This window comes from Sphaerodactylus townsendi, linkage group LG02 (assembly GCF_021028975.2).
Source record: "Sphaerodactylus townsendi isolate TG3544 linkage group LG02, MPM_Stown_v2.3, whole genome shotgun sequence".
In the NCBI taxonomy this organism is placed as follows: Eukaryota; Metazoa; Chordata; class Lepidosauria; order Squamata; family Sphaerodactylidae; genus Sphaerodactylus; species Sphaerodactylus townsendi.
The window spans coordinates 72,888,956-72,903,855 of NC_059426.1; the positions used below are offsets into that span (position 1 = coordinate 72,888,956).

The 14,900-nt window shown below is 42.1% G+C and overlaps 1 protein-coding gene across 2 annotated transcripts in view; it reads left to right on the forward strand.

The window, feature by feature from the left end:
• Positions 1–14,900, forward strand: part of PPP1R32 (protein phosphatase 1 regulatory subunit 32) — a 32,233-nt gene that overhangs the window by 11,193 nt on the left and 6,140 nt on the right. For both annotated transcript variants that reach the window (XM_048485694.1, XM_048485693.1), the window contains 4 exons: positions 413–566; positions 3,090–3,218; positions 4,128–4,191; positions 13,751–13,845. In XM_048485694.1, coding sequence (XP_048341651.1) covers positions 413–566; positions 3,090–3,218; positions 4,128–4,191; positions 13,751–13,845 — 442 coding nt within the window. The remainder of the gene's footprint in view (positions 1–412; positions 567–3,089; positions 3,219–4,127; positions 4,192–13,750; positions 13,846–14,900) is intronic.

The window sequence follows — 14,900 nt, forward strand, 5'->3', positions numbered from 1 at the left end:
CTCAGGTGAGCAGAGGAGCCAAAGAGAGGGCATTATTTGGTTGCTTTGAAATGTCTGAATCCAAATGTTTTTACCTGCTTTGCCACTACAGACCATACCATCAATTCTGCTACTAACTTTGGGGAGGAAGTAGAAAAATTCTTGTTTATTCTTCTTTGAATGGTTGAAACTTACTTGTAAGCTACCTTGGATAAAGTATAAAGTGGAACTGGGGTTTTGAAAATAAATACAATTTAAGTGGTCTGAATGTAACCCATTTTAAACCCCGCTGTAAGACAGAATTCTGACCAAAGTCTTCTTAAGCAGCCATTGGCTTAGTCTCTGCACCCATGTGCTTCTCCAGCCACTGAAAGCCTGAATATTCCATTTGATTGAGGTTTGACCCTTGCTCCTATGCTATCTCTTGCACCAGGGAGATCCTTCAAGATAATTATCAGTCAATGACCACTAAACACTTTCAACCACATCAGCTCCCAGATGGGAAATACCCTCTTCCATGGAACGTGTACCAGCCAGGAAGTGGATATGTTCGGGAGAAACCCCTTTCTTATCCTCCCACTAAAACTGTAAGTTAAAAATATAGGCTGCAGTTCTGGATATGCCATATTATCTTATAGGTAATTTTTTAATGAAAGTGTTGTGACACATTAAAAGATTCACCAGATTAATTATGACATCAGCGTTCTTGGCCCAGTATGTCAGATACATGAAGTATGTCCCCAGGTGACATCTATTTATTTAAAACATTTATAAGCAAACCTTTCCTCCAAATAGTTAAGTAAGGGGGAAACTGAGTCCAAATGGAATACTATCAAACTTCCTGATAAAACCTGCAAGTTCACACTGAATTCTGAAGTTCTTTTATAGTTTTCAGGGGATACAAGACTTTTGGCTTTTGCAGTACTGTGCATATTGGGAAAAAATTGTGGTCAGTTAATGAATACACAGTTCATAGTCAGTTAACAAACACACACTCCAGCAGTTAGGGAAGGGTAGACTGTGGCCGAGTCAGTGATTAAAAACTACAGAAGACAAGGAAAAGGCTTCAGTAGAGGTTGGACTGCCTTTATCTTCATCTGAAGAATGATGGCTGGAATGGTTTGTGTTTGTGCTAATATAACCTGCTTAATATGGCACAGGTCAGTAGAAAGCTATTAGAACATGGTCATGGCCTAAAACGGAGCCAGCATCATGTCAAGAAAGCAATCTAACAGTGTAAAGCTTGCAACAGCTTGCATTCCACACAGACTGCAGAAAGGAAGTGTAACTGAGCCTTATTGCCAAACTGAAGACCTCTGTAGTTATGAAATTGCTTTAAAATTATGAGTCTTAAAAGCAGTGTGGGGTTCTTTTCATTTTCCTTCCATACTATGGGCTTTCTGAAAACACCATAATAATTTTTTTCCAAAGACTTTGCTGCAACAGGAAAGATTAAAACCTTTCATGCATTCAAAACACATCAGCTGGAATTCTTATGATTTTGTCAGGACTGAGTAAAAAAAAAAGGAGAAACACTGCCAAACAAGCCCTTTGCACTTCTGACATTTTATTGGTCTTACTGGCTTTCTAATGTCTAAATCAGCTTTTTAGCTATCAAGGGCTCAAGTGCAGATCTGCATTGAAAAATATAAGGCAGCAAGAAAGAATGCCTTGTCCTCTCACTCGCTGCTTGTGCTGAATAACCACAAATTCCACAACTAGCTCCCTGGTAGCTGGCATGTCTTTCACAAGAACTTTAACAACAGCACCATTTCTTTTCTTTAAAAAAAGAAAAGAAAAGAAATTAAGTCTCTGTACCAGCTCCAGTGGATTACATAGTCTGGTGGATTCCACAATCTGGTGGACTGCACAACTCGCAGTACCACTGTTTAAATTAAACAAAGGGTGCAATGTCATAATTACTCTCTGTCCTCTCCTGAAGGTGATTTTTAATAGTAATTTCATCTCTCAAGTGGATCTTGTGAACAGATCCTGTAGATTTTGCTCCACTGACTCCTTCCATTTCTGGCAAGTTATCCTCAAAGTTTTCCACATGGCAAGGAGGATAATTTTGTGTACTGTTTGTTTGTATTCTGTTACCTTTCAAAACAATTTTTAGACCACAGTTCAACTACAAGTGTTTACAATATGGTTTACATTCAGTGAAAAAGTATATACATCTAGGAAACAAATGGACTGGATCCTTTTTTACTCATGGAGGCAAGTTTCCCCCACCCTCAGCAGTCCCCAATGGGCCTTGAAAAGAGAGTTTGAGAAATGTTGCAGAATATTGCAGATTAACAATATTTATTTATTTAGATTATTTTTATCCTGGCCCTCAGCCCCAAGGACTCTTACAGTATTAAAATGCAATATAACAATGTATTAAGATGTACAGAAAATATGGAGTATTAAAATGCATATAATGAAACACCACACTGAGCATAACATGATAAAAAAGATGAAATTCTAGCCACAATGAAAAACATGCAAATAAAGCATTAAAAGGGGGGAAAAGCTGTCTAAAAATCATCTGAGCCAACATTACAGCAAAGCTATAAAGCATATAAAATCACAGCATTGGAAGGGGCCATATGTAGGCCATCTAGTCCAACCTCTTGCTCAGTGCAGGGTCAGCCTAAGCATCCCTGATAAGCGTTTGTCCAACTGTTGCTTGAAGACTGTTGCTTGAAGACTATCTTCCACTGCTGAACTTCTCTTACTGCAATTTTTCCCCCTTTCTGCTTATAATTTATACTCATTATTGTCAGTGTTATTCTCTTCTGTCAACAAGAACAGCTCCCTGCCTTCCTCTAAGTGACAGTTCTTCAGATACTTAGAGCAATCATATCTTACCTCAGCCTCCTCTTCTCCAGAACATTCCCAAGTCCCTCAGCCTTTCCTCAAAGAGCTTATTCTCCTCGCTACCTTTAAAGAATAAAATAGATATGAAATATTCTTGTATGATTTCTACTGTGCTTCGGCAGTTTACTTCTCTCTCCGTTCCCCCACTCCTCACTCTCACTCTGAACAGTTTCCACACCAATGAATTTATATTGTGGACAAGCATTCTTAGCCTTCTATGTTACAAACTGAGTTTGATTTTCCAGGTCAAGAAAGTCCATTTTGACACCGCAGACGAAGGAGCACAAACTGTGATAGGGCTGGAACCCAAACATATCCCTCTGCTCCACAAGCCGCATGGAAAAGGCTCTATTGATGTGGAAAATGGCAGATACGTGAGTCCGCTGCAGGGGATGCTTAGTGGGCCTTTCCATGTTTGGGTATTACTGGGACAGAGATGGCATTCTCCTCTGGATGCAGTAAAATGAAAAAGCAGTACCTGGCAAAGGGGAAATCATCCCCCATCTGACCAATCAGGATGATGGGCAATGTCAGTGGAAGAAGGGAACAAGAATGAATTTCTATGTTTGCTGGGATGTAAGGGGAGTTGTGGCATGGTTTGCAACTTTCTGAACAAGGGATTCATTTTTTCCCAGACTGCTTTGTGGCATCTACTTTTTTTGTTTTTTTAACTTGCTCCTCCATCTTTATCTAGTTGCCTTTTCCATTTACATGCAACCCAGCCAGGAATTATACCTCAACAAAAGCCAATAAAACTCCTCCAAACAATTTTTTTATGGCCTCCCTCCCTTTCACCATTGCTTATTTCCTAATAATCTGTTTTTTAAAAAGGACAAAAATTGTGCACAGGGGCCTACGGCACTGGTGCAACCAAGTGTAGCTTAGACCACATTCTACCATTTGCAGGTTAATTTTGAAACCCACCCTGCCTCCCACGGTAGAGGTGATCTCTTTGATCTTCAGCCTTCTATTTTCTGAGATGTTGTAAGGGCCTAAATGAGGTATTTGGATAGAGGAAAGTACTGGTTTCCTAAGATTGCAAAAAAAAGTATTGCTCAAAATAGGACCCAACATATTATGGTCAATACTTACCCCCAATACTCCTGATATACAAGCAGATCTCATCCTAAGAGATTGGGATGGAACAGATATGCGAAGTATCGAAGCATAGCATATTCTCTTAGGAATAACTGACCTGCCCCTATGCAGAGAACTGGGTGAGATGTGGGGTGGTGGTAGGCTGCTTCTACCACAATTGGTCTAACTCTCTGTCATATTTACAGGGACCTCGCTACATGTCCACAGAGTGCAACTCTAAGTTCCTCTTCAACATTCCCAGACAGCCAGGTATAACTCTTTCCCCTTGTCTAATACAGTTTTTAATTTTTTATCCCCTGGCATGATACTGATTCACTAGTCATAAAAAGGACCCCCCTCCCCTTCTCTGTTTATGTTTCTTGGAGGTGTTTGGAATTTCTGTTCACAGGACAATGTATTATGCATAATAGAGTTTATTGTGGCTTATATCATCTTCTGCTATGCATAGTAGATTTTAGTGATTATTTTTATTTTAAGTCACTCTGAATTATCGAATTGTGGGGTAGATGTACACATCCACACATATCTCAGCAAAAGAACACCTCCCGCAATGGACAAAGTGTGCTCTACTCCACAAGAAAAACCAGCTCTTGGCAGGTGTGTACTCTTACTTGCTTCATCTGTCTATATCCTATAGAGAAATCTTTGGGTAGTCAGTTATGCCCTGTACTTATTGGATAGAAAACAATACTTTGAGGTTGCTTCTTTTTTCAGGTATGTGTTGATTCTGATTATTCCTACCTGCCTCTCAGCACAAATATAGTCTGATGACCAAATATATGATTGGTTCCTGATGGGCTGGTGAACTGTAAAGCTTCTCAGGAGTTAGTTTGGAAACTACTTGTATCTATTATTCATTCACGTTTGGTGTTTAATGATCTAAATAATTATAACTTGCCTTTCTATTAAAACCTCTAAGGTGGTTTACATCCATCAAACAAATAATACACTATCACAAAAATGGAAAATCCTGGCTATGTTCTGAACTGCTGTGTTCTGAACAAACTGGAATTTCCAAATAGTCTTCAAAGGCAGCCCTGGGTTGAGTGCATTGCAGTCATCTAACCTGGATGTTATGAGAACATTGACAACTGTGGCAAGGCTATGTTAGAAAATGGTATAATTGGGGTCCCAAATGAAACTTGTGAGAAGTGTTTTGTGCCTTGGATGTAAGGGCTTGATCTAGTAATACCCCCATCTAAACATAACCTTTAAGTTACAATACACATAAACAGATGAAAGACCACCTCCTTGGTAGGATTGTCTACAGATCTAGAGGAAAAAGTCCTGTCCCTTTAATAGCGAGCCAGCCAAGCTAAGCTGTGGGAAAGATTTTCAGAAAATCCCGAAAGTGAGTAAAAGACTCTTTTATCACCTCAGTTTTTCCAGCTTTAAAATAAACATGCAGGTCAATTCATGTCTTTTAAAGCATGTTTTGGATTACATTTGAATGGGGCACTGCTAAAAATTGGCATTGCTGAAAAATTGACCAAAGATTATATTCTTCTTGTTCTTATACTGTGTTTATGTAATGCTGCAGTATTCCATTATTTCCCTTCTGAATCTCATCCTCTGTTTTCCCCTGCTAAATTTAAAGTTTTCTTAAACCCATATTGAGAAAACTAAAGTGGCAGTATGGACCAAATGTAGATCACAAGTAACTTCTGGCTGAATTCATTTTAAAAATCCATTTTTATCAGTGTTGCTTCCTACAAGCATTCAAAAATAATGAAATGCTTTTAGAAATCTTGAGATGAAAATATAAATTGGAATTTGTGTTCTATTTTTCGATGGGGTTTTTCTAGGTGGATTTTTAGTTTTTTAATATTAACTTTTAATTGTTTGTAGATAGAAATTAACAGAATAGAAAAAGAAAATAGGATCTAATCATAGTTATAGTTAGTTTTACAGACTAAGAGAGGAAACAAAATTGTACATGTAATATTATATAAAAAAACAAACAAAACCAATTTCCAATAATAGTCTAATAATCCAAAAAAGTAAAATGATGAATGATTACTGTTATAAATTAATAGAATTTTTCTCACAGAATAAAAGTTATATTGGCATATTATTGTCATATTTTATGATATCTTTAATCTTTTGTCTATATTCCTTTAAGCCCCTGGGGTCATGATATTTAAACCTTCCTTTATGACTTGCAGGGGCGAACCTAGGCAAACTGGAGCCCGGGGACAAAACCTGAGTTTGGTGCCGCCCCCCCCCCCCGGCGAATGGGCGGCCACCCTCCCCCACCATGAACAAACAATGATTTTTTGCACCAGCTCACAAAACACCTCCCACTCCCAGCATAACATACATGGCTCACTCCCCACCAACTCTTTTCCTAATTTCCTAATCACAACAACCCTATGAGGTAGGTTGTTAGCCTGAGAAACAACTCCAAGCCAGTGCAAGTGGGTATTAAGCATGTAAACCTCTCACAAACCACCCCCCAGCAAAACATTTACCAAACAAATGTCAGCATCATCTCTCACAAAACACCTCCAGTGGAATCCACCCCCAAACAGCATCACTTTCAATGGTGCTTAAACTAGGGAGCTCAGATTCTTCTTTTAAATCCACCTTAAAGGGAGAATCTGGGGTCTCCGGTTAAAACAAAATTGAAAGTGATGCTGTTTGGGGGTGGATTCTCCCCCACCCTGAAACAACATCACTTTTGAGGGTTGGATATTTAGATGAAACAAATACCAGATTCAGCCAGAATCTGGGCAAAATTTAGGCACATTTGGACAAAAGTGTCCAATTATGTCCTGCCCAAATATGAACAAATGTGAATGCAAGGTATTTGGGCTTTTTTTGGGGGGGGTATTTTGGGGGTTTTCAGCCTGCAGGGAGGGCCTTTTGAAAGCTAACAGCACCATGTTTTAAGGGCATCATCCAGAGACTGCCCTGATGGTACCACCCAAGTTTGGTGATGTTTGGTTCAGGGGAAGCAAAGTTATGGATGCCCAAATGGAATGCCCCCATCCCCATTGTTTTCAATGGGAGCTAACAGTAGATGGGGGCTACCCATTTGAGGGACCATAACTTTGCTCCCGCTGAACCTAACTTCACCAAACTTGGGTGGCATCATAAGAATAGTTACCAGATGATACCGTGAAATTTTGGTGTCACTAGCTTTAAAAATACACCCCTTACAGGCACCCCAAGAAAGTTGCCCAAGATTCTTTGTTTTGCAGTGACTTTGCTCCATTGTAGCCAATGGGGAATTTCTGAGGCAGGCTGCACATTTCTGAAGATAGAGGCACCAGACTTTCAAGGTGGCTCAGGAGGCCCTCCTGGTAAAAGCATCCAGGCATAGAGACCTTTGCTTCTGAGGGTTCAATTTTATGGGCCCCCAAAAGGCTTATTTTGTTTCCCTGCCCCTGCCCATGAAGCCTGCGGGCTGAGTTCTCTCAGAACTCTCTCAACTCACCCCACCCCCCACTCCAGAAGCAAAGCTCACCAAGCTTGGATGCTATTACCCAAGGCCTCTTGGAGCCACCTTGAAAGTCTGGCACCTCTATCTTAAAAAATGTGTGGTCAGTGCTTACACACTCAGAAATTCCCCAGAATCTTCCAGGCTCTTCAGCAAGTTCTATGGTGGGAAACATTATTTTTCCCACCATAGACTTCAATGGGGCTTTCTGTTATGCCCAGCTGGCACTGTGGTAGAGGTTTCAACAGAAGGCAATGTGGTAGTGGTCTTGCTCTGGGTGGGGGCACTAAAGTTTGCCTGGGATGGCCGAATGCTGTGGGCATCAGGTTCACCTTCAACTTGGTGCCCACAGCATTTTAGCAAATTTGGTTGGTTCCTTTCAGGAGACTCACACCAGCAGCCCTGCAGGAAATGCCCCCACCCAGAGCAAGACCCCTACCACAGTGCCTCTCATTGAAACCTCTTCCACAGAGCCATCTGGAGCATGGAAACAAAATAAGCCTTTTGGGGGCCCATAAAATTGAACCCCCAGAAGCAAAGGTCTCTATGCCTGGATGCTATTACCAGGAGGGCCTCCTGAGCCACCTTGAAAGTCTGGTGCCTCTGTCTTCAAAAATGTGCAGCCTGCTTACACACTCAGAAATTCCCCATTGGCTACAATAGAGCAAAGTCACTGCAAAACAAAGAATCTTGGGCAACTTTCTTGGGGTGCCTGTAAGGGGTGTATTTTTAAAGCTAGTGACACCAAAATTTCACGGTATCATCTGGTAACTATTCTTATGATACCACCCAAGTTTGGTGAAGTTAGGTTCAGCGGGAGCAAAGTTATGGTCCCTCAAATGGCTAACCCCAATCTCCTGTTAGCTCCCATTGAAAACAATGGGGATGGGGGCACCCTCTTTGGGGGTCCATAACTTTGCTTCCCCTGAACCAAACATCACCAAACTTGAGTGGTATCATCAGGACAGTCTCTGGATGGTACCCTGAAAATTTGGTGTTGCTAGCCTTAGAAATGCGCCACCTGCAGGCCAAAACGTAAAAAACACTAAAAAAATTTAAACATCACACGAAAGATCCTGAAATAGTGGCGCCCCCCCACGTGACCAAATGGGGGGCGCCCGGGGACATAGGGTACCCCCTGTCCCTAGGCAGAAACGCCACTGATGACTTGGAAGGTTATTTATTTAATGTATAGGCCACCCTCCACCGAAGGGCTCAGGTATAGAAGTATTTTATAGTAGAAACTGATTTTCTCATCTAACTTGGAGCTGGAGTATAAAATAATCTAAAGAAGTGCAGCATTTTTATAACATTGCAACAGTTGTTAACTACTGTGAAAGTTCTCTCTTTGCTTGGATGTCTTGCGACAGCCTGTCACATTAATTCTTACAGCTCTGGATGCACAAGTCATTCTTCTATCAGAAAATCTGTGGACATTTAAAGTGACAGTGTAAATCCACACATCGTTCTCAACAATGACATTTGTAAATCCTGGAATCGTGCAGTTCCCCAACCTACTTTCCAAGCCAGTTGGATGGATTTATCATTCTCACATTATAGTTGTATGCGTTTTATGGAAGTGGGCAGTGAAAATGTATCTGTGTTTTTCATTTCTGCCGTCCTTGGGTGGTCTGCTGTCCTCACAAATTATAATGTTTTGTTCAGAATGTGTTTGGCCATTCTCAAGACGTTTTTCAGGCTTCACACCGCAAGAATTCTGCCGGGCGTAGCGGAGGCAGTTCGGCGACGAGCAAGGCGGGTGGCCTCAGGAGAGGCCGGCAGACGACAGGCGGCTCCGCATGGAGCCGCCTCTGCCCCCTCTTACCTTGTCCCGTCAGCAGTTCACTGGCCTCGCTGACGCGCCCTCCTCACCTCCAGGCCGGAGGACAGTGAGGAGGGCTTCGAGGCCAGCAGGCCGATGACGCGGGACAAGGTGAAGTGGAAAGGGAAGCGGAAACAGCGTACCCCGTGGTGCCACCGCGACCGGCTGAAGGCATTGTTCCTCAAAACAACCCTTTAAAGGTTGTTTTTAGGGCGCCTGACGCCATTCTTGAGGGAGGGCAGGCCAGGTCGGCGCTGTTGCTGCTTTTCAGCAAGCGCCGCCTGTCTAACGTGACCTGGGGGGCGGCGTTTTTACCGCCCCCAGGCCGCCGTTTTTGGCCCATGTGGAAACGGCCTTAGAGTTTTACTGAGAGGGATATGCAATGGCTCCCAGGCAAAAAGCCAGGAAGGGATGTAGATTAACTCAGTGGGGCAGCCCACTCTTAGACTGATTATTCACTGTTGCTCAGTCCACAGAGAGGGTAAGTTTCCTCCAGGGCAGATATTGCATTACTGAAGTGATCCCACTTGCGGCGCTGAAGATCTCGGAAGCCCCATGGTTTGTGTGAGTGGAGAAACCCTGATGTTTCCCTCTTGCTTCTGGGTTTCACTTCTTCTGGGTTTCTCCCCTGTCCAATGCAAGAGTGAAGATTGCTGGCTTTTTTTTGGAGCCCTTTAAATATAATATCAATATTCCAGGTGTTCTCTAATCTGGAGGAACCAGGTTTGATTCCCCGCTCTGCCGCCTGAGCTGTGGAGGCTTATCTGGGGAATTCAGATTAACCTGTGCACTCCCACAAACACCAGCTGGGTGATCTTGGGCTAGTCACAGTTCTTATGAGCTCTCTCAGCCCCACCTACCTCACAGGGTGTTTGTTGTGAGGGGGGAAGGGAAGCCCCCTATAGGAGAGAAAGGGGGATATAAATCCAACCCTCCTCCTCCTCCTCCTCCTCCTCCTCCTCCTCCTCCTCTTCCTCCTCCTCCTCCTCCTTCTTCTTCTTCTTCTTCTTCTTCCTCTTCTTCTTCCTCCTCGTCCTCCTCCTCCTCCTCCTCCTTGTATTGATATTGTGTGGGCTGCTATCATTGTTTTAATTTTTTACGGAAATGCCAGTCATCAAGGGGGGGGGACTGTATCCCCTCCCACTCCTTGAAGGGATTGATGGCTGGCATTTCCCTAAAAAAACAAAAACAGTGATAACAGCCCATACAATATCAATATCAGGAATATCAATATTACATTTAAAGGACTAAACAAAAGCCGGCAATCTTCTTTCTTGCATTGGAAAGGGAAGCAACTTGGAAGTGGGGGCAGGCAAGCCCCACAAGTCACGTAGCGCCTAGCAGGCAGTGGGACACCGTCTCATGTGTGAACAAGGGAATGCAAAGGAGACCCCACTGTGAAGGCATTTCAGGGTGAGGAGTGTCGCAGGAAGCATTCCATGCATAATGGGCCTTATAGTGTATGAGAAGTTGCAAACTCAATCTCTGATGATGGTTCCCCAGGAGAACAAGAAAGTGCCCATCAACTATCCAGGATAAAAGCAGAGATAATATTTATGATGAAACAGACATACTTACATCTTTTGTTGTGGACTGTTTCCCTGTTTTGGGGCTTCCTAGAGATAGCTGGTTAGCTATTGTGTGAAAAGAAGGCTAGACTTGATGGACTTTTGACCTGATCCATCATGACTCTTCCTATGCATCATCTTATAAAAAGTATCATAGCATCAAGAGCAACTTTTTTTGCCCTTAGTTTTGTGTGACAATAAAAGTGCTATCTCTTTAGCCAAGGTATATTTACATTTATCTGTCATATGCTTGTGGAATCAGGAGTCCTGTGGGTAATGGGCTGGAAAAGTCCAACATAGAAACAGTTGGCTCCACACTTGACATTGCTGCTGTGCAGGTCTCATAATCTGCATGGCACTGGATAGGAAAAAATGTTTTGTTTCTGTGAACTGTTGTCAGTAGAGAGACAAGAGAACCATGGGTAAACTGATGTGTGATGGACTGCGGATGCAACACATATTACTTATGTTTGCTGACTGGAAATTAACACAAGGTGCCATCAGCTATGCATTTTTGTTTCGCTTTGCATTCCTCAGGCAGTTTCCCAGCTCTCTCAGTTGTGGTAGTTCCTCTGCTATCTACGGCTACCTGGATGAGGGAGTGTGTGTGTGTGTGTGTGTGTGTGTGTGTGTGAGGATAATAGCATTAAGATAATACTCATAATTCATTCTAAGGAGGTTCACTGGAACTTTGTTTTATCCATTATTGATATCTTGATTCTGATGTTTTATTATTTAAATGATATTTATTTGCAAATTGGAGGAAACACTTAAACCCAAGGTAAGTAAACATCAAAACCAAATTAGAAAATACGATTGGAACAGAAGATCAAAAAACTAAGATCAGATGCCAGTAACCTGAAAAATAGGAATGAAGATTAAAGAATGGCAAAATCTTGAAATAAGTAATTGGAAGGTACTGGCTAGACATTAGAACATTTGAAAGTGCTGAAGATCACCAAATAACAGCCACAGCAAGGAAAACTGAAAGATATGAAGCAAAAAACATCCAGTACAGACAAAACCAGCAATTTTGATCAGACTAAAGGTGTTTTTACCAAAGCCTCAACACAAAGATCAATGTTGAAAGTAAAAAACCAGAGAAAAATGCAACACTTAAGTTTTGGAAAGATCTGTGGGAAAACGAGAAGGATTACAACAAGAAGGCACAGTGGATAAAAGAATTTGAGGAAAGTAACAAAAAACAAATGTAAGAGCTGGAAATAATAAATGATATGATAAAACATCGAATCAAGAAAGTGAAAAACTGGATGGCACCAGTTTTTCCTCATGGACATGATCAACTGCATGGCTTCTGGCTCAAATACCTAACCATTTTGCACCTGACAATGGCCAAGCAGTTCAGTGAAACCATGCAAAATGGTGAAATCGATGAATGGCTAACAACTGGGAAGACCTACTTGATTCAGAAAGATCCAGTCAAAGGAACAACACCTGGAAACTACAGGTCAACAACACATTTGCCAACAATGGTCAAACTGCTCACTGGCATAATAGCAGATAATGTCATGAACTACTTGGAAGCGAATAACATCCTGCCAGTGGAGCAAAAAAGGAACAAAAAGAGGAGCTGGGGTACAAAAGATCAACTTCCGGTAGACAAAATGATAACGGAGATCTGTAAGAATAGAAGAATGAATTAGTATATGGTCCGGATCGATTATAAGAAGACATTTGACTCACTGCCCCATAGCAGGATCATGAAATGCTTGGAAACAATTGGTGTCAGCGAAATTCAAGTATTCACTGAAAAAGTGATGAGACAGTAAAAAACTGAACTGACAGAAATGAAAACTATGGAACAGTCAACATCAATTGAGGAATTTTCCAAAGTGACTCACTATTGCCCTTCCTGTTTACCATCGTCATGATCCCACTAACAGTAATTTTAAAGAAAACAAAGTTTGGATATCAACTGACCAAAGAGTTGGAAAAAATCTCACTTTGCTGTACATGGATGATTTGATGCTCAACAGAAAATCAGACACAGAAATCCAGTTACTAGTGACCACCATCCAAATATTCAGCACAGACATTTCAATGGAATTTGGCCTGGAAAAGTGCGCCATTGTGGTGATAAAGAGATGCAAGATCACTGAGAGTGATGACATAGAAATGCCTGACGGCCAACTAATCAAATGCAACCAAAAGGAAGCCTGTAAATACCTTGACATTTTGCAGCTGGTTAACATCAAGCACAGGCAAGTGAAAACTGTGCTCAGCAGAGAATACAGCCAGAGGGACAGGAAAATATTGAAATCTAAATTAAATGGTGGTAATACCACCAAGGTCAAAAATACCTGGGCCATATCCGTCATCAGGTACCCTGCCGGAATCATAAACTGGTCACAGGCTCATTTTGATGCATTGGATAGAAAAACTCAGAAGCTTATGACAATGCACTGCACCTTACACCAGTGTTTCCCAGCCTTTTCGATGTCACGGCACCCTTGACCTCGCTCTTCATATCTCAGGGCACCCTTGAGGAAAACACCTATTTTTAAAATTGATTTACTTTAATTAATTTGTTTAATTATTAGAGAGACACAATAGTTTATTTCCATTAAGCGTCTGTTTATTAATTAATGATGTGAAAATGAACGTAATTTAAACTGATCAAATTAAGACAATAAGATGAGCAGCAATCCTATCACTACCTCCACTTTTCAAAGCTTGCCTTTTTACAACTCCTGTAACTTTACATGCTTAAAGCTTGAATACTGAAATAAAGAAAACACCGTGAATACTTTGCCTTATGTACCAGTGCCCGGGGCATTCCTTAACAGCAGCTAAGGGGATGACAACTGTGCAGCAAGCCACCAAATCATTGGCTGACCAGGCTGGCTTGTTCTTGTACTGTGCTATTTAGCTGATGGCCTTAATGGAAATCTGATTTCTTTTCTGTGTGTGTCCTTTCAGTTTTCATGTTCTGTCATCATTTCTCTGCCTTTTCAGATCTCCTGCAGAAGAAAACTATTGGAGCCAAGGAAGAGACTGGATTCACTGAAGGCTGTCTCAGTAACCCAGTTATTGACAAATCACTTTCTCAGGTGTCTATGCTGAATAATTTAGATAGTTTATCACACATTCACTTATCATATGACTGGAACAGAAAGAGCAGTTGACAAACATTTTTTGTGTATGTGTGCTGTCAAGACAGCCAAGATGACACCGTAGGGTTTTCAAGGCAGGAGATGTTCAGAGGTGGTTTGCTGTTGCCTGCCTCTGCATTGCAATCCTGTAGGAAACTCAAAGGAGCTTACAATCTCCTTGCCCTTCCCCTCACAACAAACACCCTGTGAGGTGGATGGGACTGAGAGAGCTCCGAAAAAGACTATCCCAAGGTCACCCAGCTGGCATGTGTGGGAGTGCACAGGCTAATCTGAATTCCCCAGATAAGCCTCCACAGCTCAAGTGGCAGAGTGGGGAATCAAACCCGGTTCCTCCAGATTAGAATGCACCTGCTCTTAACCAATATGCCACTGCTGCTCCTGGAATTAGAGACTGGAATTCCAGGCTCTCAGAGGCTATCAAGGTGATTGCTCTCTGGTGCCCTCTGTGGCCCTGTTCATGATTGGCCCCTTGGTATACTGAGGAGCTACGCCGTATGGAAAGGGAACTCAGATGGCTAGAGTGAGTGTGGAGGAAGTCTCGTGACGAAGCTACGTGATAATCTTATAGGAGGTTTATGAAGGCCTATGAGATGGCGACGAAGGGGGTGAAAAGAGATTACTTTTCATCCTGTCTCGCGTCCATAAGCTCTCGCCGATCACAATTGTTTCAGATTTTTCGGTCTTTGTCCTCATTGCCTGAGGTTTCTAAAAATTCCCAATTGGTTCATAGCTGTGAGGCTTTTATGAGCTTTTTTGCGGATAAAGTCAGGTCACTCCGCCACAACCTTCCTGCTACCTTTGAGACAATTAGCAAACTGGAGGCGCTGTTGCTGTCTTCAGGTCTTGTATTAGACCAGTTTTCCCTGCTTGCCGAGTCTGATGTGGACAGGTCCTAGCTGCTGTTAGACCTACTATATGTCCTCTGGATCTGTGCCCCTCCTGGCTTATTAAAGCTTGCCAAAGGGGACTATGGTCCCAACTGTTGAATATCA